The sequence below is a fragment of the Lepidochelys olivacea genome (genome assembly GCF_965140295.1).
Source record: "Lepidochelys olivacea isolate rLepOli2 genome assembly, chromosome: 1".
NCBI lineage: Eukaryota > Metazoa > Chordata > Testudines > Cheloniidae > Lepidochelys > Lepidochelys olivacea.
This window is the reverse complement of record NC_140411.1, coordinates 124,261,724-124,286,211: the sequence shown is the minus strand read 5'-3', so window position 1 is coordinate 124,286,211 and position 24,488 is coordinate 124,261,724. Positions and strand designations below refer to the sequence as shown.

The 24,488-nt window shown below is 43.8% G+C and overlaps 1 protein-coding gene across 1 annotated transcript in view; it reads left to right on the top strand.

The window, feature by feature from the left end:
- Nucleotides 1-24,488, top strand: part of OCA2 (OCA2 melanosomal transmembrane protein) — a 307,809-nt gene that overhangs the window by 34,511 nt on the left and 248,810 nt on the right. Inside the window, exons 3-4 of the mRNA XM_084637780.1 lie at nt 22,418-22,516; nt 23,082-23,258. Of these exons, the coding sequence (XP_084493906.1) occupies nt 22,418-22,516; nt 23,082-23,258 (276 nt within the window). The remainder of the gene's footprint in view (nt 1-22,417; nt 22,517-23,081; nt 23,259-24,488) is intronic.

Below are 24,488 nucleotides of genomic sequence, written 5' to 3'. Positions count from 1 at the left end.
GGAGACCGCACCTGACAGGATCAACCCTGAAACTCAGGAGAGTCTGCCACTCTTTCTTATGTTGAGTTGTGCCTTATATGATGTTGGAATAGAAATAGGAGAATCCCAGTGAAAATATAATTGCAATACCCTCTTGGCAACGTTCAGATTGTCACACTCCTCAAAATGCACTGCTGCAATTTGAGTTATTGGAAAGATCTATTCAAATAGCAAGGGCCAGATTCTACTTTCAGTTGCAACGGTGGAAATCCAGAGTAATTACACTGTCTTCCATTGGTATTTGTGGTGCTGTAACTGAGGCCACAATCTGGCCTCAAAGCACTGCTTTTCCCACTGTGGTAGCAACTGTACTTGGAAGCCTTTAAATGTTGTCGAATGCTTAGCTGTGCTCTTCATTCATGGCAGCATAAGTAGAAAATCCTAATTTTAAAAATTCCTTTCTCTTTATTCTTTCTCCTGTTTTTCTCCTTTCTTAGTCACATGCAATTTCTTTGCCTGCCTTTTCTTTTTTTCTTGATCTCCTTTTCCGAACCTTTTCTGCTTCATTAGTCCGTCCTTTCTTCTTCTGCTTCTTTCTTTTTAAAAATGTTTTGAACAGAAGCTAGCAATTCACTAAGCTGTCATTTTGTCAGGGTATACAATTGTGTGAGGACCCGAAGTCTGTTTTAACATGATTATTAATTCCTAATCCTGTTTGAGAGAATAATGTTTTACCAGTTTCTTAACGACTGAAGACTAGCGTATTTTAGATGTTCACAATATTCAGTTGTTCCATGTTTCTTTCTGTTTTGTGCTAGTGTCCATCAGCCGTGGAAAGGATGAAAGCTGAGCTTTCATCAATGCCAGAGAATCATCAGATGCAAAATTCTTAAAAATGAATTCCATGATGACTTTTCTAGCTTTGAGAAGTGTGATTCTTTTTAAAAAAAATCATATTTTTTGAGGGATATCAATGTTAATTTATCATAAATTCAAGATGATAGCAGATTTAGTTAAACTAAAAGCTTTTAGCAAATTCAGAGGAGAGGAGATGCTGGCATTTAAAAGCTACACTGCTTGAGTGTGTTATATAGTTAAATATGTAGCCATGCATTAAAAGGTTATTGAAAATGTTTCCTTAAAGCAGATTCATTTTTCAGTGCGCCTTGTAGCATTTGGGAATAACTTCTCTTGACAGGTTATTTGTATCTGATGCACAGAAATGTGTGTTTTGGATTTGGACTGCTGCCAATCTAAACAACTGCTTTCTCTTACACACTTGTAAATTGTTGTCAGTTGTCAGCAGCTGGACTGTTGGCACCACCTGCTTCTAAAATTTGTCACCTTCTTCCTCCCTTCCCCAGTTCTTGGTCTGCTTTTCCCAGAGCTCTAAATTTTTTTGCTGAAGCAGTAGGTGGAGGAAAAAAGCTGCAACTGCACTTTCTTTCCAAATTTGCAGCCCTCCACAGTGGGCTTTTTTTGTACTGTGTTCATTGAAAGCTCTGCTCTTGGTTCAAACAGGACAGAAGAAGAATGAAAGTTAATTTAGGCCTCTTAGCCAGACTCAGATTAGACCAGGTTTAGATCCATGAATTCAACACCATCTTCTCAGCCTCCCTCAGTGGAGTCTCTCTTCAGAGAGGTTATCCTCACCTTATTCCAGTTCTTTATCCAGAACTTGATGACCTCCTAAATAAGCAATTTAAGTATGTCTTCACATCGGGGAGAAAACTGATGGCAGGTAAGAATCTTGTGATGATATGATGGTAAACGTCAAGCAAAGGTAGCAGCTGATACCTAGATCCCTGCTGAACATTTATTCTATCAACATGGTGCTATGACAAAACCAAATCATAACTAACTCAGATCCAGACTAGGCTCCAGTTCTGAAAATCTCAGGCTTGGTCACCCAAATTCCTGGCCTTCAGAATGACAGTAATTCAGCTGCCCTGCTTTCTAACTGCCTGGCTGTTACTGGACTTAAAGATGCCTTGCCTAGCAGAATGCTCAATGAAGGGAAGGGGTGATACCAATTCCTCTCTCCCACTTCAGGCAAATGCTTTAAGTGGCACAGCTGCCCTTGTTTGGTGCACTGGAATGCAAATTGCACCCACACAGGTGAATCAAGCAGAGTGCGTGTATGGTACACAAGGAATAATTTCCAGCTGGGATAAATTCAGCCAGGGTCTTATTGTCTCTTTCTAGGGGATGCTTCCTTTTTGATCAATTGTTTCTTCCTTTGGCTTACGTGGGGATTCTGGTTTGAGTCTCAGCTGCAGGGATGTGCAAGGTACATTTACAGTCCAGCTACTGGATGGGGAATTCTCTAATTGGTTATATCTTCTGTAATATCTGGTCAGCAGTTGGCAGCTCCAACACCTTTGTGCATTTTGGGCACCCTGGTCATTACTGGATAAAGGGAGATTACTCCATACAAATAGCCAAAGAGAAAACAACACCGTATATAAAAAAAAGCCTTCATTGCTAAACTTTTCTGACATCTTAATGGTGCATGCTTTTTAAGAGTGAACAGGTTATTTACTGATTTAGTGACATACTTAAAGTGGCCATTAAAAACTGTCTGGAGCCTATTTAGAGATGTGAGCTGTCAAGATGACACTTCTTTCCTTGACTCTTAACGTGTCAGTTGATCAAACTGCTTTTACACTGGGTAATCTTGCCAACAGAATTGTTTAGTTTTCCTATGGTGTAAATGAAACCACTGTGGATCAGACATGATAGAGAGATAGACATGAGATATAACAAAGGAGCAATAGATGATTTAAAAATGGCTGTAGGGTGGGGCAGTGTAATTTTTTCAACACAGCTGCAGCCATTAAATAGATTTTATGAACATGGATGGAAGAATATGTTTAGCATTTACTTAACACTTATTTTTTTTAAAAGCTCCCAAGTTTTTATTTTGATAACATGATAGATTGTGGCTACATTATACAAATATATATTTAAAAAAAATCACACAGTTCCCCAAACCAGTAATTATTCTAGTACGTATGACTTAGCGTAAGGACAAATATTCTCTATTGAGCCAAATTAGGTGCGTTCTGAAAAAATTTTTGTAGATGCATCAAAATGTATAACTAAAGAATAACAGGCCTGCATTTGTTACTAGATTCCTGCCTGATTGATTATCTTCTGTCTCTCTACCCCAGGGCTTATCCTCCAGTAAGTCCTGCTTAAAGTTTTATTGACTTTATAATTATTATTCAGAAAAAACATATCTTGGCGCTCTTGTATTTCTAAGCTTCTTTTAATAAGCCACCTCTGTGGCTTCTCTGAGGGCCTTAGATATAACTGATATGCTGAAGCATCCGAACTTTTTCTGAAGCCGTCTTGTTGTAAATGTATTTTATCTGGTGACATTTTCAAGGAGTCCTATTCAAAACTGTTGACGTTCTTGCACAATTTATTTGCTTGAAAATCACCCCTTCTCCGATTCTGGCTGGTTTCTTTCCATAGAAGTGAAAATAATCATCATTTTCCATTGTCATAGAAATCCCTATTTTACTGGTATGTAATGCAGCTGCTTAATAGACGGCATGTGAAGCATTATATTAACTGGTGTTTAAAATGTATACGTTATATTATAGGGAAGAGAAATGTATTGCACTGTATGGAATGATTAATCTTTTCAATGTCAGACTAAATAATTAGGCTCCTACTATTGCTAGTGATTAATTTAGCAGTGTTTGTCAGTTAACAGCGGCACGTGTGGTCTGATTTCCTCCCTCTGGTTTTGTCAATATGTTTAAGAGAAGCTTCTTTTAGTAGCAAATTCTTTGCTTTGGTGTATTGAGATTTGAAATCTTGCTATTTTTTTGCATTGCAATTCCCAGAACAAAATCTTGCCCTTTCCTATTATTTAAAGGAAAGTACAGCATAACTTTACCTTGGGTCTAGGTAAGACTGTGCAGGAGAGTGCTCCACAGTATGTCTGATGGTGCGTAAGTGTAGAAACTCAGATAGATAGAGGCATGTTCTGAGCGGAGATTCTTGAGCTTCTCTCACAGGCCTGATCCAAAGTCCATTGAAATCAGTGGAAAGACTCCCAATGACTTCAGTGGGCTTTGGAAGATGCCCACTCTGCTGGGTCTTAGGAACACTGGGTACAGTGCTCCCTAGTCTGCCTAATACATTAGGGTTGTCAGGTGTCTGGTTTTGGACCAGAAAGTCTGGTTTTAAGGGAACCCGTACAGTCTGTGGTCAGAAGTATTGACTGGATACCAAAACTCTAGTTACTCCAATTTTCCAGGGCCATAACTAGGGCAGGAAAAGAGAGCAGCTGCCACAGGCGCAGAGCTGATGTGGGAAGGTGCAAAATGGGGTGGCACAGGGTCGAGCCCAGTGGTGTCATAGAATATCAGGGTTGGAAGGGATCTCAGGAGGTCATCTAGTCCAATCCCCTGCTCGAAGCAGGACCGATCCCCAACTAAATCATCCCAGCCAGGGCTTTGTCAAGCCTGACCTTAAAAACTTCTAAGGAAGGAGATTCCACCACCTCCCTAGGTAACCCATTCCAGTGCTTTACCACCCTCCTAGTGAAAAAGTTTTTCCTAATATCCAACCTAAACCTCCCCCACTGCAACTTGAGACCATTACTCCTTGTTCTGTCATCTGCTACCACTGAGAACAGTCTAGAGCCATCCTCTTTGGAACCCCCTTTCAGGTAGTTGAAAGCAGCTATCAAATCCCCCCTCATTCTTCTCTTCCACAGACTAAACAATCCCAGTTCCCTCAGCCTCTCCTCATAAGTCATGTGTTCCAGTCCCCTAATCATTTTTGTTGCCCTCCGCTGGACTCTTTCCAATTTTTCCACATCCTTCTTGTAGTGTGGGGCCCGAAACTGGACACAGTACTCCAGATGAGGCCTCACCAATGTCGATTAGAGGGGAAGGAACATGTCCCTCGATCTGCTGGCAATGCCCCTACTTATACATCCCAAAATGCAGGGGGCCTTCTTGGCAACAAGGGCACACTGCTGACTCATATCCAACTTCTCATCCACTGTAACCCCTAGGTCTTTTCTGCAGAACTGCTGCCGAGCCATTCGGTCCCTAGTCTGTAGTGGTGCATTGGATTCTTCTGTCCTAAGTGCAGGACTCTGCACTTGTCCTTGTTGAACCTCATCAGATTTCTTTTGGCCCTATCCTCCAATTTCTCTAGGTCCCTCTGTATCCTATCCCTACCCTCCAGCGTATCTACCACTCCTCCCAGTTTCGTGTCATCTGCAAATTTGCTGAGGGTGCAATCCACACCATCCTCCAGATCATTTATGAAGATATTGAACAAAACCGGCCCCAGGACCGACCCCTGGGGCACTCCACTTGATACCGGCTGCCAACTAGACATGGAGCCATTGATCACTACCCATTGAGCCCGACAATCTAGCCAGCTTTCTATCCATCTTATAGTCCATTCATCCAGCCCATACTTCTTTAACTTGCTGGCAAGAATACTGTGGGAGACTGTGTCAAAAACTTTGCTAAAGTCAAGGAACAACATGTCCACTGCTTTCCCTTCATCCACAGAGTGAGTTATCTTGTCATAGAAGGCAATTAGATTAGTCAGGCATGACTCGCCCTTGGTGAATCCATGCTGATTGTTCCTGATCACTTTCCTCTCCTCTAAGTGCTTCAGAATTGATTCCTTGAGGACCTGCTCCATGATTTTTCCAGGGACTGAGGTGAGGCTGACTGGCCTGTAGTTCCCAGGATCCTCCTCCTTCCCTTTTTTAAAGATGGGCACTACATTAGCCTTTTTCCAGTCATCTGGGACCTCCCCCAATTGCCATGAGTTTTCAAAGATAATGGCCAATGGCTCTGCAATCACATCCGCCAACTCCTTAGCGTACCTCCTCTCAGGCAGATCCCAGGCAAACTCCTTTTGTTAGCTGCTCTGCTGTTCGCTGCTCAGCTGGTTCGCAACTGCTAGGGCCTGAAGCCCAGGGCAAAGCAGCACCTGCTGGGCAGGAGTGGGGAGCATGGGGCGGGGCTGCCCTACCCCTCGGCTGGAAGAGCTTTTGGTTCTGCTTTGCCCCAGCTCCCGAGTGGGGCTGGCCTGGCTGCTGCCATGGGCCCGGAGGAGCCGCAGCCAGGGAAAGAGAGTGGGGCCTGGCCCCTTGCTGGGTGCTGGGCAGGGGAGGATCCCTGTGAGGAGCTGAGCATCCCAGGCAACTCCACAGGGCAAGATACAGGCTACTGGGCAGGGCAGGATACTTGGGGGGAACTGAGTGGCCCAGACAATTTTGACTATAGCTGCAGCTCAGGGGTGCCGGAACAGGGGGAGGGGCAGGGAGCTATTGCCCCATCACTTTTAAAAGTGGGAGGGACAAATCCTTCCACTTCTTCCCTGCCTTAGGGGCAAGTGGTGAGGGGGGTGGAGGCATGAGTCATCAACCTGTGCCAGCCCCGACTCAACCAGGGCTGTCTCCTACCTGCATCTTGTGGGCTGGCAGGCAGGCTGGCTCCATGTCAGGCTGCAGCTCCCAGCCCTGGCTCCAAGAGTGGCAGATGACTAGTTCCCTTCTGAGCAGAGGGAGCCCAGGTGGGGGGCGAGACGGGGAGAGGAGTGAGTGGGGCCTTGGAGGGAAGGGGCAGAACAGGGGACAGAGCCTTGGAAGACGAGGCAGAACAGGAGGCGGGGCCTCAGGGGGAAGAGGTGGAGCAGAGGGCGGGGTGTCCGGTTTTGAGAAATTGGAAAGTTGGCAATCCTGTAATACATGCAGCATAGTATGAGGAGTTCTCAACAAACAAATGGGAGTTACTGAACTGCTTCCTCCTCCTTATCTCTTCTTATAGCCATGAGAGGGTAGTGGAGAGGACAGGGAAAGAGAATCCTTTCCCCCCAAAGCAATTAGGATGAGATGTGGAAGGAGGGAGCACACTAGGTCTGATTCTCCACTCGCTGTGCAACGTAGATGTAAAATACTAACAAATCAGAATTGTTCATTCACTCACATTAGGGCAGGGGCATAATGATAGGGTGCTGCGGGGACCACAGGTTCTGCGCAGATGCCCTCGCCTCCCATTTGGTCCCCCAGGCTCTGAATGACTGCGGGTGAGCCCTGCCTCCTATACCCTCCCCATCAGGTTTTCCATGAGAAAGTGTGGCTGGGCCCCGAAAATTCCTGCTGCAGACTTCCGTATGACTTGGCAGCATTTGCATTACGTGTAGCATCAATTGTGAGGTGGAGAGTTCTTTCCACTGACCATGTTAGTCAATTTTCTGGGTTTCCCTGGAAACAGCCAGACACTGTGTGTTCGTAATGTCAGCGATTATGAAGTATGATCACTGTCGTCAGGAACTGGCTCATAAAAAGGAGGCTTCTCTCCATCAGTCACAAGCCCTCTCCCCCCATGCCCGAACCTGCATGCTCAACTCTCAGCAGCTGCCAAAGGGTTAAGAATACAATTTTCTGTCTGGAGAACAGTTTGTCTCTTAATTAATAACAACATTCCCAGCTGCACTGTGAATGTATTGAGAATAAATGCTAGAAGAGAAGCTTGACTACTTGACAGTAGTTACAGTTGTACTTGAGGCAGGCTATACTTTTCTTTTCTGAAACCTGTATGCGAGAAGGATCTTTCCATATTGCTAGTGTTTTGTAGTCACTGGAAAGGACACTATCAGTGTTTTTTCCTGGTGGCTATTGATTTGTTGTTTACTCTTCATTGTTTGTAATAGTGTCTTTGAAGTATGAAAATGTTTTTCTCTATTTGTAGTATCTGTTGTTTATTTCCCTTTACCATTTTAATTTCAGCTTCATCCAAAAAGTAAACTCTCTCTAATTATATTTTATGTCTACCAGCTTCTCTTAATTATGTTGGGTGTGTGTGTGTGTGTGTGTGTGTTTTGGCCCAGAATTGTGGGAATGAGGAAGTGCTTGGCAGACACCTTCACCCCTGCTCTGCTGTCTCTTCACCTGTACTGAACATAAGCTAAGTTCATTACAGCTGAGGAGCTGGCCCTAAGTTTCTAGCCCATTTGATTGTGAACATAACCTTCTAAGTGCAAACTGATTCCAGGATTTAAAGTTCAGCACGCTGATTTCCCCGCCCCCTCCCCACCCCAAATAAGTGTTGTTTAGTCCATGCCACAGTTGCTTAGGACTAGCCAGTGGGTAGGGAGGGATACACCTAAACTGCTGCTGATAGTTTTTGGGCCACTATAAACTTCATCCTGTTTGCCACAGGAAACAAGTAGAGGGGCATCAGGGTCAATGAATCTGCATAAACATGGATCATGGTCCTTCCCAGAGCTCACTCCCAGACCACCTCTGTCTTGACCCTAAATGAACCTTCAGTGCTGTATGTGTGAGACCAACCCCTAGGACAGCCATTGTATAGGAGTTTTAGAGGTGCAGAGGGCCTTGTACTAGACCTCCATACTGCCATGAATTTCACACGTAACTATTGCTGCCTAGTCCACATCATCCTTTATGATGATTTTCTAATTTTTCTCCTCTAAAATTTCTCTCTGAAACTTTCCACTTTTATGGTTTCTTTATGCTCTTATTTGTTTTATAGTTCATACCTCTTTCACTCTAATTAGAGCCATAACATCTTTAGGGAGTGGGGATTTCACCAAGCTTGATTTTTTTCTGTTGCTCTTTTCTATGCTTGTGTCTCCCTTACTTTTTCCACATTTTTAGTGTCATGAACAATACCGTTTTGTTCTGAAGAAAGATTTCCAGTTTCAACATGTTGGTCATTCTTTCTTGGCAGTTACATGAAGCTAGAGTGAAATTCAAAGGTGACTTAAACAATGCAGCTTACACACCAGTAAGTGAGGATGTTACATGTTGAGGGTAGGGTCATCAGATCTAATGTAACCAATATGAGGTTGTAAGATTAAGTAGATATATCTTCTTATGTGACTTGTACCCTTCTTTTGGTTGCACTTGCTGCTGTCCTTTTTCCTTTCAATTTCCTTTGTGTGTTGGTGTCATAAATATAAAGGGAAGGGTAATCACCCTTCTGTATACAGAACTATAAAATCCTTCCTGGCCAGAGGCAAAACCCCTTCACCAGTAAAGGGTTAAGAAGCTAAGTTAACCTCACTGGCACCTGACCAAAATGATCAATGAGGAGACAAGCTACTTTCAAAGCTGGAGGGGTGTGTGTGGGGGAAACAAAGGCTCTGTCTGTCTGTGTGATGCTTTTGCCAGGAACAGATCAGGAATGCTCTTCAGAACTTCTGTAAAAAATTAGTAAGCAATCTAGCTAGAAATGCGTTAGATTTTCTTTTGTTTAAATGGCTGGTAAATAAGCTGTGCTGAATGGAATGTATATTCCTGTTTTGTGTCTTTTTGTAACTTAAGGTTTTGCCTAGAGGGATTCTCTATGTTTTGAATCTGAGTCCCCTGCAAGGTATTTATCATCCTGATTTTACAGAGGTGATTCTTTTACTTTTTCTTTAATTAAAATTCTTGTTTTAAAATCCTGATTGCTTTTTCATTGTTCTTAAGATCCAAGGATTTGGGTCTGTGTTCGCCTATGCAAATTGGTGAGGATTTTTATTAAGCCTTCCCCAGGAAAGGGGGTGTAGGGCTTGGGGGGATATTCTGGGGGGAAGACGTCTCCAAGTTGGCTCTTTCCCTGTTCTTTGTTTAACACGCTTGGTGGTGGCAGCATAGGGTTCAAGGACAAGGTGAAGTTTTTAACCTAAGCTAGTAAGAATAAGCTTAGGGGGTCTTTCATGCAGGTCCCCACATCTGTACCCTAGAGTTCAGAGTGGGGAAGGAACCTTGACAGTTGGTTACTCACTTAGGAGTAGATGCTGGTTTTACTGTGTGCCCTGAGTAAGGAGCAGCATGTAGCACTTTGAGTTACAATTCAGTCCTTGCTTCCCTCGTTCTCCAGGATGGGAAGTAAGACAGTGCAGATTACTTTCCCCTTCACACCTGCTCAGTGGAGCTGGCTGATGCATTGTGGAGCTGGAACCATTTTGTCCACTTCCTGTCCACCTTCATGGGAGTAGAAGTGGCCCCTCACTAGAATGAAGTTGCACCCATTTACACCAGCTGAGGATCTGGACCTTTATTTCTAAATAGAAATATCTACTGTTTAAAGCAGAAGGATCTCATTCTGTGGAGGATGTATCCTAATTCCTTACGATGAAAATGGCAGCGATCCTGCAGTTCCCGATGGATTACTGCTCTTTTTCACAGCCCCATTCACTCATGGGAAAATGTGTGCGTATAAGGGTCCACTGTGTAGATCAAATTGTAGGATTGGGGACTAAGTCAGGAGATGTCTCTGTTTTATGTATGTATTGTATATGTCTACTACCAGAGTATCTAGTTATAAACCTATTTCCATGTGGTATTTTTTAAAGGAGCAGAATGGTCAGTGAGAAATAAATTTAATCTAAGTAGTGTGGATAAGAAGTTCTAGATAATAAACTATTAGCAAAAGACAATGGGATCATTTGTAGACTGTTTTCTGGCTACTAATCTCAGATTTTAATTTCTTTATTATAACACGGTAGCATGTGTCACTGTGGAGATTGATAATGCCACATGTAAACCTTAGCAATACGTAACTCACACCAGACTGGCTTTTTGATTGAACTTTATCATTGTGCCCGAAGTTCCAGTGTGCTATTTTACAGGAGAAGCAGTTAATCATTTTTTGAACTATATTATAGAATGATCTTATGAATTCCTGATCATAGATTCATAAATTGTATGGGCAGAAGGGACCACTGTGATCATCTAGACTGACTTTCTATGGAACTCAGACCATAGAACTTTGCCAAAATAATTCCTATTTGAAGTAGACCAGGTCTTTTAGAAAAATATCCAATCTTAATTTTAAAATCCCCAGAGATGGAGATTGTATCACAACCCTTGGTAGGTTGTTCCGATGTTTAATTACTCTAATTATTAAAAATTGACAACTTATTTTTAGTCTGAATTTGGTCAAGCTTCAGCTTCCAGCCACTGGATTTTATTATACCCTTGTTGCTAAATTGGAGAGCCCATGATCAAATATTTGTTCCTCATGTAGGCAGTTATAGACTCTGATCAAGTGAGCCCTCAACCTTCTTTTTTTGTTAAGCTAACCAGACTGAGCTCCTGGAATCTATCACTATATGGCATGTTTTCAATCCTTTAATCATTCTTCTGGCTCTTCTCTGAACCCTCTCCAGTTTATCACCAGTCTTCTTGAATTGCGGACACCAGCTCTGGACACAGTATTCTAACAGTAGTCACACTAGTGCCAAATACAGAGACACTACAACCTTCCTACTCCTACTTTAGACTCCCCAGTTTAGGTGCCCAAGGATCACCTTAGCTCCTTTGGCTGTGGCATCACCGCTGAAGCTCATGTTCAGCTGATTATCCACCATGACCTCCAAAACCTTTACAGTTACTGCTTCCCAGGACAGAGTCCCCCATACTGTACACAGGGCCTACATTCTTTGTTCCGAGATGTATAGATTTACATATGGCTATATTAAAAAGCATATTTTTTTGCTTGTGCCCATCTTACCAAATGATCTAGATCACTCTATGTAAGTGACCTGTCCTCTTCATTATTTATCGCTCCCCCAATCTTTGTGTCATCTGCAAACTTCATCAGTGATTATTTTATGTTTTATTCCAGGTGTTACCAGCTTTGCCCATTACTTTGGGGTATGCTCATTTAATTAGGGTAACTCTTCGGGGCGGGAGCGGGTGTTCTGTAATTCTATCAATGTACTGCTTTTGTTGCTTGTGTTCTCATACTGAGCTCTGCTTCTTCCTGCTGCAAGTTCCCTCCCAATGGTGCTATCCTGCAGGACTTAGGTTCCCCAGGGCTGGGTTCTTCCAGCCCCAGAATCTCTCTCTCTCACACTCACACTCTCACACTCACACAGTTTGAGAGGACTGGGTTAATCAGCACTCCCAAGCTGACCCCTTATATGTCCCTGGACTCTGCAGGCTGGGTCAAGCAGCATATCCAAGCTGTCACCCTCATATGTCCCAGGCTCAGCACATCCCTATCCCCACTTTCATGTTACAGTTGTTCTAGTAGTAACCCACTTGATGAGCAAATCTGACAGGATTTTTGGGTGCTGCAGGGGTCTTTTAGCTTAGGTACGAGGAGCATTGCTGCAGAGTGAATGAGGAAACCAAAGGACACCCATTGGGGGCTGGGGGGATGAGAGAGAGAGAATGGAACTGATGCAGATTTTGGATCCAGGCATCAGAGCACTTACTTGAGCATGGGTAGTAGGATCGCTGGAGCGGGGCAGTGGCCGCTCCCGCACCGAGCAGAAGTGGCGCCTTTTAAAATCTTTGGCGCCTTTGAAATGTTTACTCACCTGGCGGCGCTCTGGGTCTTCAGCAGCACTTGGCATCGGGTTCTTCACTTGCTCCGGTCTTTAGCGGCATTGTGGTGGTGGTGGTGGTGGGTCCTTCAGTGCCAAAGACCAGATCGAGTGAAGGACCTGATGCCAAGTGCTGCTGAAGTCCCGGAATGCCGCCGGGTGAGTACCGGGGGTGGTGCCTTTTTTTATCTCCGCTCCCCCTGTTTTTTCCACCTGGCTACGCGACTGACCATAGGTAGGGGTTTCTGTAGAGAAACAGCAATCGTTCAAGGGAGAACACTAGATTTGTTTATGTATAAACTGATGGCTGAAGGGAGTATACCAAAGTTGTTTTGTTCAGGCTAGACGATGGGAGCTGATCATTCCTGGCTTTGGGCAGTGTTCCTTGGAGGGAGCTCACAATGCAATTAGGGAGCTTCACTGTTTTGGATACCGCTAGAGGATTTATTACTAGAATTGGTCTGATAACTACTGAGCTGGGTGTGTGCAGGCATGGGTTCATTAACATCTGGAGCAGAGATTCCTCATCATGCAGTGCTTCCCTGCTTTTCTGGTTCCAGAGTTCCATGTGGTTCTTGCCTTGGAATCTCTGTTCTCCATTCTGTATGCTGATGGAGATGCCTCCCTGTCCCATCTTTGATGCAAATGAGGCTGGGGGGGTTTCCTTAATCCAGTCATCCTTATCCCAAGGGTTTAGATGTGTCTCCCACTGCCTTTTCATTCCTTTTTGTAAGTCTTTCTTCTGATTGGCTTTGGCTCAAGCAGAGGCTGGGGTGGTGGTGGGGTTGGGGGGAGGAGGTCTTTTGTGAGTCAGACAGGCTGGGTACTGCACCCTGGTTCCCCAGGAACACAGCTGCTAGGTAACATAGGTCATTGCTAAAAATATTAAATCGTGGAGGGTCAAAAATCAATGCCTGTGGGACTCTACTAGAAACACACCAACTCAATAGTGATTCCCTATTTACAATTAGATTTTGAAACCTGTCATATAGCCAGTTTTTAATCTATTTAATGTGTGTCATGTTCACTTTATTTAATTCTAGTTTTTTAATCAAAGGTCTGTCGAGCAGTACCAAGTCCAATGCCTTATAGAAGTCTAAGTAGATCACATCAACACTATTACCTTTATCAACCAAATTTGTAATCTCATCAAAAAAAGATACCAAGTTAGGTTGACAGGATCTATTTTCCATAAACTGATGTTGATTGGAATTAATTGTATTACCCTCCTTTAATTCTTTATTAATCGAGCTGTATTAGCCACTCCATTGTTTTGCCTGCAATCGATGTCAGGCTGACGTGCTTATAATTCCCTGAGTCATCTCATTTGCTCTTGTCAAATATTGGCAGAACACAAGAAACTTCATTCTGCCATCAGAATTGTAACTAAACATTTCAACTTCTGGTGAAAATTTCTGCAAGGAATGCATAGTTAGAAGATATTGTTAATCTTAAATGAGCCTAAAATGAAAAATCCCAATGGTATTTTTATTAGGATTATGGATTTTATTTTGTAAAAACTATAGGGTTTGAAACAATACTTTTAGACTGTGGTTGAGTGTTAAATGAGGGCTCAAGCTCTCAAAAACATGGAGGGTTTTTTTTCTTTAATTTTTTTTGATGTGAGTGAAATGCTCATAAAAAGATGGCATGTTGACAGCCTTGGAGAATGGAGCTGTCATAAATATAAAGGGAAGGGTAAACCCCTTTGAAATCCCTCCTGGCCAGGGGAAAGCTCCTCTCACCTGTAAAGGGTTAAGAAGCTAAAGGTAACCTCGCTGGCACCTGACCAAAATGACCAATGAGGAGACAAGATACTTTCAAAAGCTGGGAGGAGGGAGAGAAACAAAGGGTCTGGGTCTGTCTGTATGCTGCGCTTGCCAGGGACAGAACAGGAATGGAGTCTTAGAACTTTTAGTAAGTAATCTAGCTAGGTATGTGTTAGATTATGATTTCTTTAAATGGCTGAGAAAAAGAATTGGGCTGAATAGAATAACTATTTCTGTCTGTGTATCTTTTTTGTAACTTAAGGTTTTGCCTAGAGGGGTTCTCTATGTTTTTGAATCTAATTACCCTGTAAGATATCTACCATCCTGATTTTACAGGGGGGATTTCTTTATTTCTATTTACTTCTATTTTTTATTAAAAGTCTTCTTGTAAAACACTGAATGCTTTTTCATTGTTCTCAGATCCAAGGGTTTGGGTCTGTGGTCACCTATGCAAATTGGTGAGGCTTTTTATCCAACATTTCCCAGGAAAGGGGGAGTGCAAGTGTTGGGAGGATTGTTCATTGTTCTTAAGATCCAAGGGTCTGGGTCTGTAGTCACCTAGGCAAATTGGTGAGGCTTTTTACCAAACCTTGTCCAGGAAGTGGGGTGCAAGGTTTTGGGAAGTATTTTGGGGGGAAGGACGCGTCCAAACAGCTCTTCCCCAGTAACCAGTATTAGTTTGGTGGTGGTAGCGGACATTCCAAGGATAACGGGGGTAATATTTTGTACCTTGGGGAAGTTTTGACCTAAGCTGGTAAAGATAAGCTTAGGAGGTTCTTCATGCAGGTCCCCACATCTGTACCCTAGAGTTCAGAGTGGGGGAGGAACCTTGACATGGTGGCACAGTGGTGGGATTAACCTGAAATCATTTTGAGATCCAGTTGAGATTTTTTGAACTAGAAATACAGATTTTAAAAAGGAATTTTTAGGAAGTCCAGAAGGCAGCTTTGAAACTGAAAGCAGCTTGGTTTCTCTCTGCTTTGTGGCCAAGCAGAGACAAAAGGGGATTATCTTGTGAATTGCAGGTTTTCTTTGCCTGGAGGCAGGGTACTTAACTCCTGCAGGGAAATTCACAGTCTTCCAACCCAGAGGTTTTTTTTTTCTTTTCTTCCTAAAAGTAAATAGGGGGTGTGTGCTCTACCCATTTGCCTGGAGACAAAAGTGGCAGGGTTTTTTTTTAGAATTTTGATTTTTTTTTTGTTTTACAAGGAGCACAGGTTTGAAAAGAAATTTTTTTTTCTTCTTTGGGCTGGGTAAGCAGGTTTCCAAGTAGTTGGAGGTTTTTTGCTTTAATTTGGGCCCAGAGCAGAGACAAGGGAATTGTCTTTTTCTGTAGGCTGACAATCACTATCAGAGAATAGGTATTCTATTCCAGCACAGCAAAATTTTACAGCCAAGTTTTGTTTGTTTATGTCTAAACCTCGGGTGTAAAGTTAGTTAAACACAGAGAGGTTAGAATGGCCAAATCCTCAGCTCGACTACAGCTGGAATTAGCCAAATTTCAGGCTGAGGAAAAACAAAGGGAACATGAAAGACAGATAGAACTCATGCGGCTGAAGGAGGAGGAGAAGGAAAAAGAGAGGAAGCATGTGGAGGAGATGGAGAGGATAAAGGCCCAGCAGAATATACCAACAAACCCTAGCAATCCTTCTCCAGGTACCACTTCCCATCCCAGAAAGTTCCCCACCTACAAGGCAGGTGATGATACTGAGGCCTTCTTAGAAAACTTCGAAAGGGCCTGCCTTGGGTACAACATCTCTACTGACCAATACATGGTAGAGCTGAGGCCGCAGCTCAGTGGACCCTTAGCTGAGGTGGCAGCTGAAATGCCTAAAGAACACATGAACAAGTATGAACTGTTTAAATCCAAGGCGAGAGTCAGAATGGGGATAACACCCGAGCAGTCTCGTCGGAGGTTCAGAGCCCTAAGGTGGAAACCAGACATGTCATTTACCCGACATGCCTACCACATTGTAAAACATTGGGATGCCTGGATATCAGGAGCAAGTGTTGAATCTCCAGTAAATTTGCCCTTCCTAATGCAAATGGAACAATTCTTAGAGGGTGTTCCTGAGGAAATAGAAAGATACATCCTAGATGGGAAACCCAAAACTGTAATTGAGGCAGGAGAGATTGGAGCCAGATGGGTGGAGGTGGCAGAGAAGAAGAAAACTGGTCGCAGTTGGAGCGGAGACCAGAAGGGACCACCCCAGACCACACCCTATTACCGGGGGCTGCCCAAAGCCCCACCTACCTCCCAAAGAACCCTCCAGACCCCTTATCGTCCCACCACCCCGTTCTCCAGCAACCCTCCTCGCCCTAGTGACCCGTCAGCTGGACGATGTTTTAAGTGTAACGAGCTGGGGCATGTAAAGGCCAACTGCCCCAAGAACCCCAACAGATTACAGTTCATTGCACCGGAATCACACCCGAGGTCCACAGGCCCAGATACCTCCCAGATACCCTTGGAGCGGAGGGAAACTGTGAGTGTGGGTGGGAAGAAGGTCACCGCGTGGAGGGACACCGGAGCACAAGTGTCAGCTATCCATGCTTCCTTAGTGGACCCCAATTTAATCAACCCAGAGATCCAAGTGACGATTCAACCCTTCAAGTCCAACTCTTTCAATTTGCCTACAGCCAAGTTGCCTGTCCAGTACAAGGGCTGGTCAGGAATGTGGACTTTTGCAGTCTATGATGATTATCCCATCCCCATGCTGTTGGGGGAAGACTTGGCCAATCATGTGAAGCAGGCCAAGAGGGTGGGAATGGTCACCCGCAACCAGGCTAAACAAGCCGTGAGGCCTAGCTCTGTTCCGGAAACTTCTATCAGGACCCAGTCAGAGGTGATGGACCTGGACCCCAGGCCAATGTCTGCAACAGCAGTAGTGGATCCAGTCCCAGAGACCCAGACGGAACCAGTCCCAGAACCGGAACCAGCCAAACAACCAACACCAGACCCCGTGTCAGCACTGAATCCAGTACTTGCAACCTCAACACCAGAGGGCCCCACCGAACCTGAACTGGCAGCAGCCGATAACCCTACACAAGAGGCTCAGCCGGAGCCTGAATCCCAACATAGTGCACCAGCGGAGAGCGGTTCACAGTCAACAGAAACAGCTCCATCCCCTATATCGCTTCCAGAGGGACCAAGCCTAGGTCCACAATCCCATGAGGAACTGATGTCTCCAGCATCAAGGGAACAGTTCCAGACCGAACAGGAAGCAGATGAAAGCCTCCAGAGAGCTTGGACGGCGGCACGGAGCAACCCACCGCCTCTCAGCTCTTCTAATCGATCCAGGTTTGTTGTAGAAAGAGGACTTTTATACAAGGAAACTCTTTCTGGGGGACACCAGGAAGACTGGCATCCTCAGAGACAGTTGGTAGTTCCAACTAAATACCGGGCCAAGCTCTTGAGCTTAGCCCATGATCACCCTAGTGGCCATGCTGGGGTGAACAGGACCAAAGACCGTTTGGGGGGGTCATTCCACTGGGAGGGAATGGGCAAGGATGTTTCTACCTATGTCCAGTCTTGTGAGGTGTGCCAAAGAGTGGGAAAACCCCAAGACCAGGTCAAAGCTCCTCTCCAGCCACTCCCCATCATTGAAGTTCCATTTCAGCGAGTAGCTGTGGATATTCTGGGTCCTTTTCCGAAAAAGACACCCAGAGGAAAGCAGTACATACTGACTTACATGGATTTTGCCACCCGATGGCCGGAAGCAGTAGCTCTAAGCAACACCAGGGCTAAAAGTGTGTGCCAGGCACTAGCAGACATTTTTGCCAGGGTAGGTTGGCCCTCCGACATCCTCACAGATGCAGGGACTAATTTCCTGGCAGGAACTATGAAAAACCTTTGGGAAGCTCATGGGGTAAATCACTTGGTTGCCACTCCTTACCATCATCAAACAAATGGCATGGTGGAGAAGTTTAATGGAACTTTGGGGGCCATGATACGTAAATTCGTAAATGAGCACTCCAATGATTGGGACCTAGTATTGCAGCAGTTGCTCTTTGCCTACAGAGCTGTACCACATCCCAGTTTAGGGTTTTCCCCATTTGAACTTGTATATGGCCGTGAGGTTAAGGGGCCATTGCAGTTGGTGAAGCAGCAATGGGAGGGATTTACACCTTCTCCAGGAACTAACATTCTGGACTTTGTAACCAACCTACAAAACACCCTCCGAACCTCTTTAGCCCTTGCTAGAGAAAACTTACAGGATGCTCAAAAAGAGCAAAAAGCCTGGTATGATAAACATGCCAGAGAGCGTTCCTTCGAAGTAGGAGACCAGGTCATGGTCTTAAAGGCGCTTCAGGCCCATAAAATGGAAGCATCGTGGGAAGGGCCATTCGTGGTCCAGGAGCGCCTGGGAGCTGTTAATTATCTCATAGCATTCCCCACCTCCAACCGAAAGCCTAAGGTGTATCATATTAATTCTCTAAAGCCCTTTTATTCCAGAGAATTAAAGGTTTGTCAGTTTACAGCCCAGGGAGGAGACGATGCTGAGTGGCCTGAAGGTGTCTATTACGAAGGGAAATGTGCTGGTGGTGTGGAAGAGGTGAACCTCTCCATGACCCTTGGGCGTATGCAGCGACAGCAGATCCAGGAGCTGTGCACTAGCTACGCGCCAACGTTCTCAGCCACCCCAGGACTGACTGAACGGGCATACCACTCCATTGACACAGGTAATGCTCACCCAATTAGGGTCCACCCTTACCGGGTGTCTCCTCAAGCTAAAACTGCTATAGAACGGGAGATCCAGGATATGTTACAGATGGGTGTAATCCGCCCCTCTGAAAGTGCATGGGCATCTCCAGTGGTTCTAGTTCCCAAACCAGATGGGGAAATACGTTTTTGCGTGGACTACCGTAAGCTAAATGCTGTAACTCGCCCAGACAACTATCCCATGCCACGCACAGATGAACTATTAGAGAAACTGGGAAGGGCCCAGTTCATCTCTACCTTGGACTTAACCAAGGGGTACTGGCAGGTACCGCTAGATGAATCTTCCAAGGAAAGGTCAGCCTTCATCACACATCTCGGGCTGTATGAATTTAATGTACTCCCTTTCGGGCTGCGAAATGCACCCGCCACTTTCCAAAGACTTGTAGATGGTCTCCTAGCGGGATTAGGAGAATATGCAGTCGCCTACCTTGACGATGTGGCCATATTTTCGGATTCCTGGGCAGACCACCTGGAACATCTACAAAAAGTCCTTGAGCGCATAAGGGAGGCAGGACTAACTGTTAAGGCTAAGAAGTGTCAAATAGGCCTAAACAGAGTGACTTACCTTGGACACCAGGTGGGTCAAGGAACTATCAGCCCCCTACAGGCCAAAGTGGATGCTATCCAAAAGTGGCCTGTTCCAAAGTCAAAGAAACAGGTTCAATCCTTCTTAGGCTTGGCCGGTTATTACAGACGATTTGTACCGCACTACAGCCAAATCGCTGCCCCACTGACAGACCTAATCAAAAAGAAACAGCCAAATGCTGTTCAGTGGACCGGAAAGTGTCAGAAGGCCTTTAACAAGCTTAAAGCGACACTCATGTCTGACCCTGTACTAAGGGCCCCAGACTTTGACAAACCGTTCCTAGTAACCACAGATGCATCCGAGCGTGGTGTGGGAGCAGTTTTAATGCAGAAAGGACCTGATCAAGAATTCCACCCTGTAGTGTTTCTCAGCAAAAAACTGTCTGAGAGGGAAAGCAACTGGTCAGTCACTGAAAAAGAATGTTATGCCATTGTCTACGCTCTGGAAAAGCTACGCCCATATGTTTGGGGACGGCGTTTCCACCTGCAAACCGACCATGCTGCACTAAAGTGGCTTCACACTGTCAAAGAAACTAACAAAAAACTTCTTCGGTGGAGTTTAGCTCTCCAAGATTTTGATTTCGACATCCAACACATCTCAGGAGCTTCTAACAAAGTGGCTGATGCACTCTCCCGTGAAAGTTTCCCAGAATCAACTGGTTAAAATCGTCCTTGAGATGTGGAAAATATTGTTAGTCTTTATGTACTTGGTAGTATATTTAGAGATGCATGTGTCTTATTAACTCTGTTTTCCTAGAGCTCCAGGAAGAAATCCCAGCCAGTGTTTCACCCTAGCTGAGATTTGGGGAGCGTGTCATAAATATAAAGGGAAGGGTAAACCCCTTTGAAATCCCTCCTGGCCAGGGGAAAGCTCCTCTCACCTGTAAAGGGTTAAGAAGCTAAAGGTAACCTCGCTGGCACCTGACCAAAATGACCAATGAGGAGACAAGATACTTTCAAAAGCTGGGAGGAGGGAGAGAAACAAAGGGTCTGGGTCTGTCTGTATGCTGCGCTTGCCAGGGACAGAACAGGAATGGAGTCTTAGAACTTTTAGTAAGTAATCTAGCTAGGTATGTGTTAGATTATGATTTCTTTAAATGGCTGAGAAAAAGAATTGGGCTGAATAGAATAACTATTTCTGTCTGTGTATCTTTTTTGTAACTTAAGGTTTTGCCTAGAGGGGTTCTCTATGTTTTTGAATCTAATTACCCTGTAAGATATCTACCATCCTGATTTTACAGGGGGGATTTCTTTATTTCTATTTACTTCTATTTTTTATTAAAAGTCTTCTTGTAAAACACTGAATGCTTTTTCATTGTTCTCAGATCCAAGGGTTTGGGTCTGTGGTCACCTATGCAAATTGGTGAGGCTTTTTATCCAACATTTCCCAGGAAAGGGGGAGTGCAAGTGTTGGGAGGATTGTTCATTGTTCTTAAGATCCAAGGGTCTGGGTCTGTAGTCACCTAGGCAAATTGGTGAGGCTTTTTACCAAACCTTGTCCAGGAAGTGGGGTGCAAGGTTTTGGGAAGTATTTTGGGGGGAAGGACGCGTCCAAACAGCTCTTCCCCAGTAACCAGTATTAGTTTGGTGGTGGTAGCGGACATTCCAAGGATAACGGGGGTAATATTTTGTACCTTGGGGAAGTTTTGACCTAAGCTGGTAAAGATAAGCTTAGGAGGTTCTTCATGCAGGTCCCCACATCTGTACCCTAGAGTTCAGAGTGGGGGAGGAACCTTGACAGGAGCCATCTCGTCACAGAACAGATTTGACAATGAAACTTTTTATACTTCACTGCCAATGTGCCTGAACCCTGATCTGGAGGGACCAAGTAGGTCAGTCCCTATGCCCAATCATTTCCTGGTCTTTCTTCTGAGATTGCAAACAAGGTGCTTATAGGGGGGCATGCATGTAAGATGTAGACCATCTACTGGACTGAAATCACCATCTTCCGTTCCCGTAGGCCATAGCACAGCGAGCAGATGATAACAAATATTGGAAACTATCTGGCAGATTGAACTGGACACCTAAGGTTCTGATCCTGCAAATTCTTATGTACATACTTAACTTCACACAATGTGAGTAATCCCTCTGACTTGAACGGGGCTACTTGCAGAGCATGAAGTGACAACTGTCTTAGTGGATCATAGGTAAAGATGTGGTGAGTGATGTAGCTGCATACTAACGTATTTGTGGTTTTGGAGATCGGGACCAAGGTCTTATGTCAGCAACAGAAGCAGAATGGGAGCTAGTGGAGGGATCAGAACAAAGAGATGTTGGGTTCACAGTGGCCTGCAACAATGAAGAGGTAGGTTGATGCATATTGGAGCCTCTGCAATTGTTCCCATCCTTGGCTCCATATACAGTGATTCAAATAATCCATTCTAGAGGATAAAAAGCATGGATTTCCATAGGTAGATCCTCCTCCAGGGCAAAGTTTACTCATAAGAAGGAGGTGGAGGAAGCCATTTTTTTACCATAGATGCTATGTGATTATCCGTGGTTAATGACGAATCAAACAGGATCCCAAAACTTTGCAACCACTTCGATGAATGAGGAGAAGTGGGGATTGCCTTGGATGGAAGGAGGAAGACAGGTGGGTCAGACGGTTCTTTAAAGGGTTTCTCTCCTCTGATCCAGCATCACTTTGGTCTTGCCAAAAACATCTAAGAGTCCAAATGCAGCATAAAATTCTCTTTTCTGATTTGTGGCATAGAACACTTATTCACAATGTGGATCTTTATTGCACACCTGCCTTGGTTGCACATGTGGAATGATTTCTGTGGGAGTTAGGCACATGGAACAATACAAATTATGCCATCAGCAGGTGACTTCACTCAATGAAGAATGGAGAGAATTTTGCCTGCAATTTTTTAGGAAGCAGCCACTTGATAAGTTAATATTTAATTAGTTATATAAATATACTTTTAGCTAATAAAATATTGTGTAGAGTCTTAGGGGGTCATTAAAATGAGAATTAACAATTCTGTTTATTTATCTGTTTAGTTTTATTCATTTATTTATTTTTAAGGTACCACTTCGGTTTGCCGAAATTATTCAGTGCAAGGTCAAAGGACAGCTGCTTCACAGAGAAGACGCCTTTGCTGAAGGTTTCGTCTGAGGACAATGGGTGGGTTATTTTTATTTCAAATTAAGGATTGCTTTTACATTATTCTTTCTCACATTCTGACTGTGGGGTTGCAGAGAGACAGCCTAGACAGTAGGGGTTGTGAGTGGAGTAGGACCTATAAGGAATATGATGGGGAAACAGGTCAGAGACTAAATGCACTCCAGTCAACCTTCCATGAGTCATCAGACTGGAGCTGTTCTTTGGACATCCTCTTATGGTCTTCACTGCAGCAAATCCATGGGGTTTGACAGGGCAGAGATTCACACTCATGAAGCATAGGTTTGTCAGAGAAGCAGTCTGCACTGCCCAGTTCCTAAACACACACAATTCACTTGACTCTGTGTAGCTCCTAGAATCTCAGCCAGATAACATTTCTTCCACCAGCCATCACACTAATGCCCTGATTCTGCAACCTCCTAGGCACATGCTTAACTTGACTACTGTGAGTATTCCCATTGAAATCAATCACAGGAAAGTTAAGAATGTGCAAAATCAGGATATAAACCAGTATATTTTTAAATTAAGGGAAATCATTTATTCATTTTTTATTAAAAATGTTTTGTAGGTTACGATGTCTGGCTCTTCATAATCCAGATTTTACCACAGATGATGATTCATGGGATAATAGCTCTGCAGAATATGAGCAGAGATCTCACCTGGGAAGCTTGTCTAGATCTGCTTCCTCTGAGAAATGTGAACTCTTGGACAACCTTCATGTCAAGTTCAATTTATCAAAGATGAGGTATGACTCCAGAGCTTGCTTGTTTTGTTTTTGTTACTTCTGCAAGGGTCAACAACCAAAAGCAGATGTCTTGAAAATGATTTCATTTCTGCAAATGAGTAAAATAACACTCCATATTCTGGGTTATGTTGTACAATCAATTTTTAAGCAAAACCAAAACACCCTTTGAAATTCATTGTGAAATCTGGTTAAGATTTATGGCTCCTTGTTATTACATGCAACCTGTCTTAGGTCTCTAACTAAATACTATATAAGGGAAAAATATGTCTTTTTTAAGTTCTTTGTGTTCATTTGTAAATATACCACAAAATCTTCCACAATAGGTTTTGCTGCTTGGATACATTTTTGTTTTCGTAGTTTTTAACTACCACTATCTTTGTAAATGTATTTTTATTATAACTATAATAGCTTTTAATATGTACTATAATGCAAAATGTGTCCAAAACAGGTTTGCAGACCTGCATCCTTTAGTTATGTAAAGTAGGCAGACATTGTAGAAAGTCTACATTTACTTCTTTTGTGGGGTATGGGTTTATTAGTAAATTAAATGTTATCAACACAACATGAACTTAAGCCTAAAATTGGTCAGTGTTGGCTTTTCCTAGATTTTAGCTGCAGAACCCCTTTGTTCCAGACACTAGTTCCCTTTGCCCTTCTAGAAACGACCGCACTCTTTTTATATTCTAGGTGCACCTGCAGTAATCACCTGGCAGCATTGCACAGGGTTCAGATATCTGTTACTCAACACAGGTGCCCTGCATCCTGTGCCATGCTATTACAGAACATTATTTGGCTAAATCACACAATGTGCTTTGTCTTAGCTCACTGCTTCATGTTTATTTTCTGGTTCTAATTAGGGATATTTAAATAACATGGGATTTTCCCTATTCTCCATTGTTGTTGAATAAGTAGAGTAGGCTAACTGTATTGGCTACAGTTAGCAAAGCTTGGATAAATACTGACAACTGTACCAGCACTCCTTCTTTGCAATATCAGCAGCTTGAGCCAATATTTGGTATTTCAGTCCTGCTTGGTTCCTTTACTTAATCATTTGCAAAACCACAGAAGTTTACATTTTGGGAAAGTACGATATTTCCTTGGTGGATTTTCCTGTGAGATATTTCGCCATTTTGTTGAATATACATAAAGGGCCAGATCCTCAGTTGGTATAAATCCGCACAGCTCCGTTGACTTTAATGGAGCTACTAGCTCAAAGGCATTAAGTTTAGA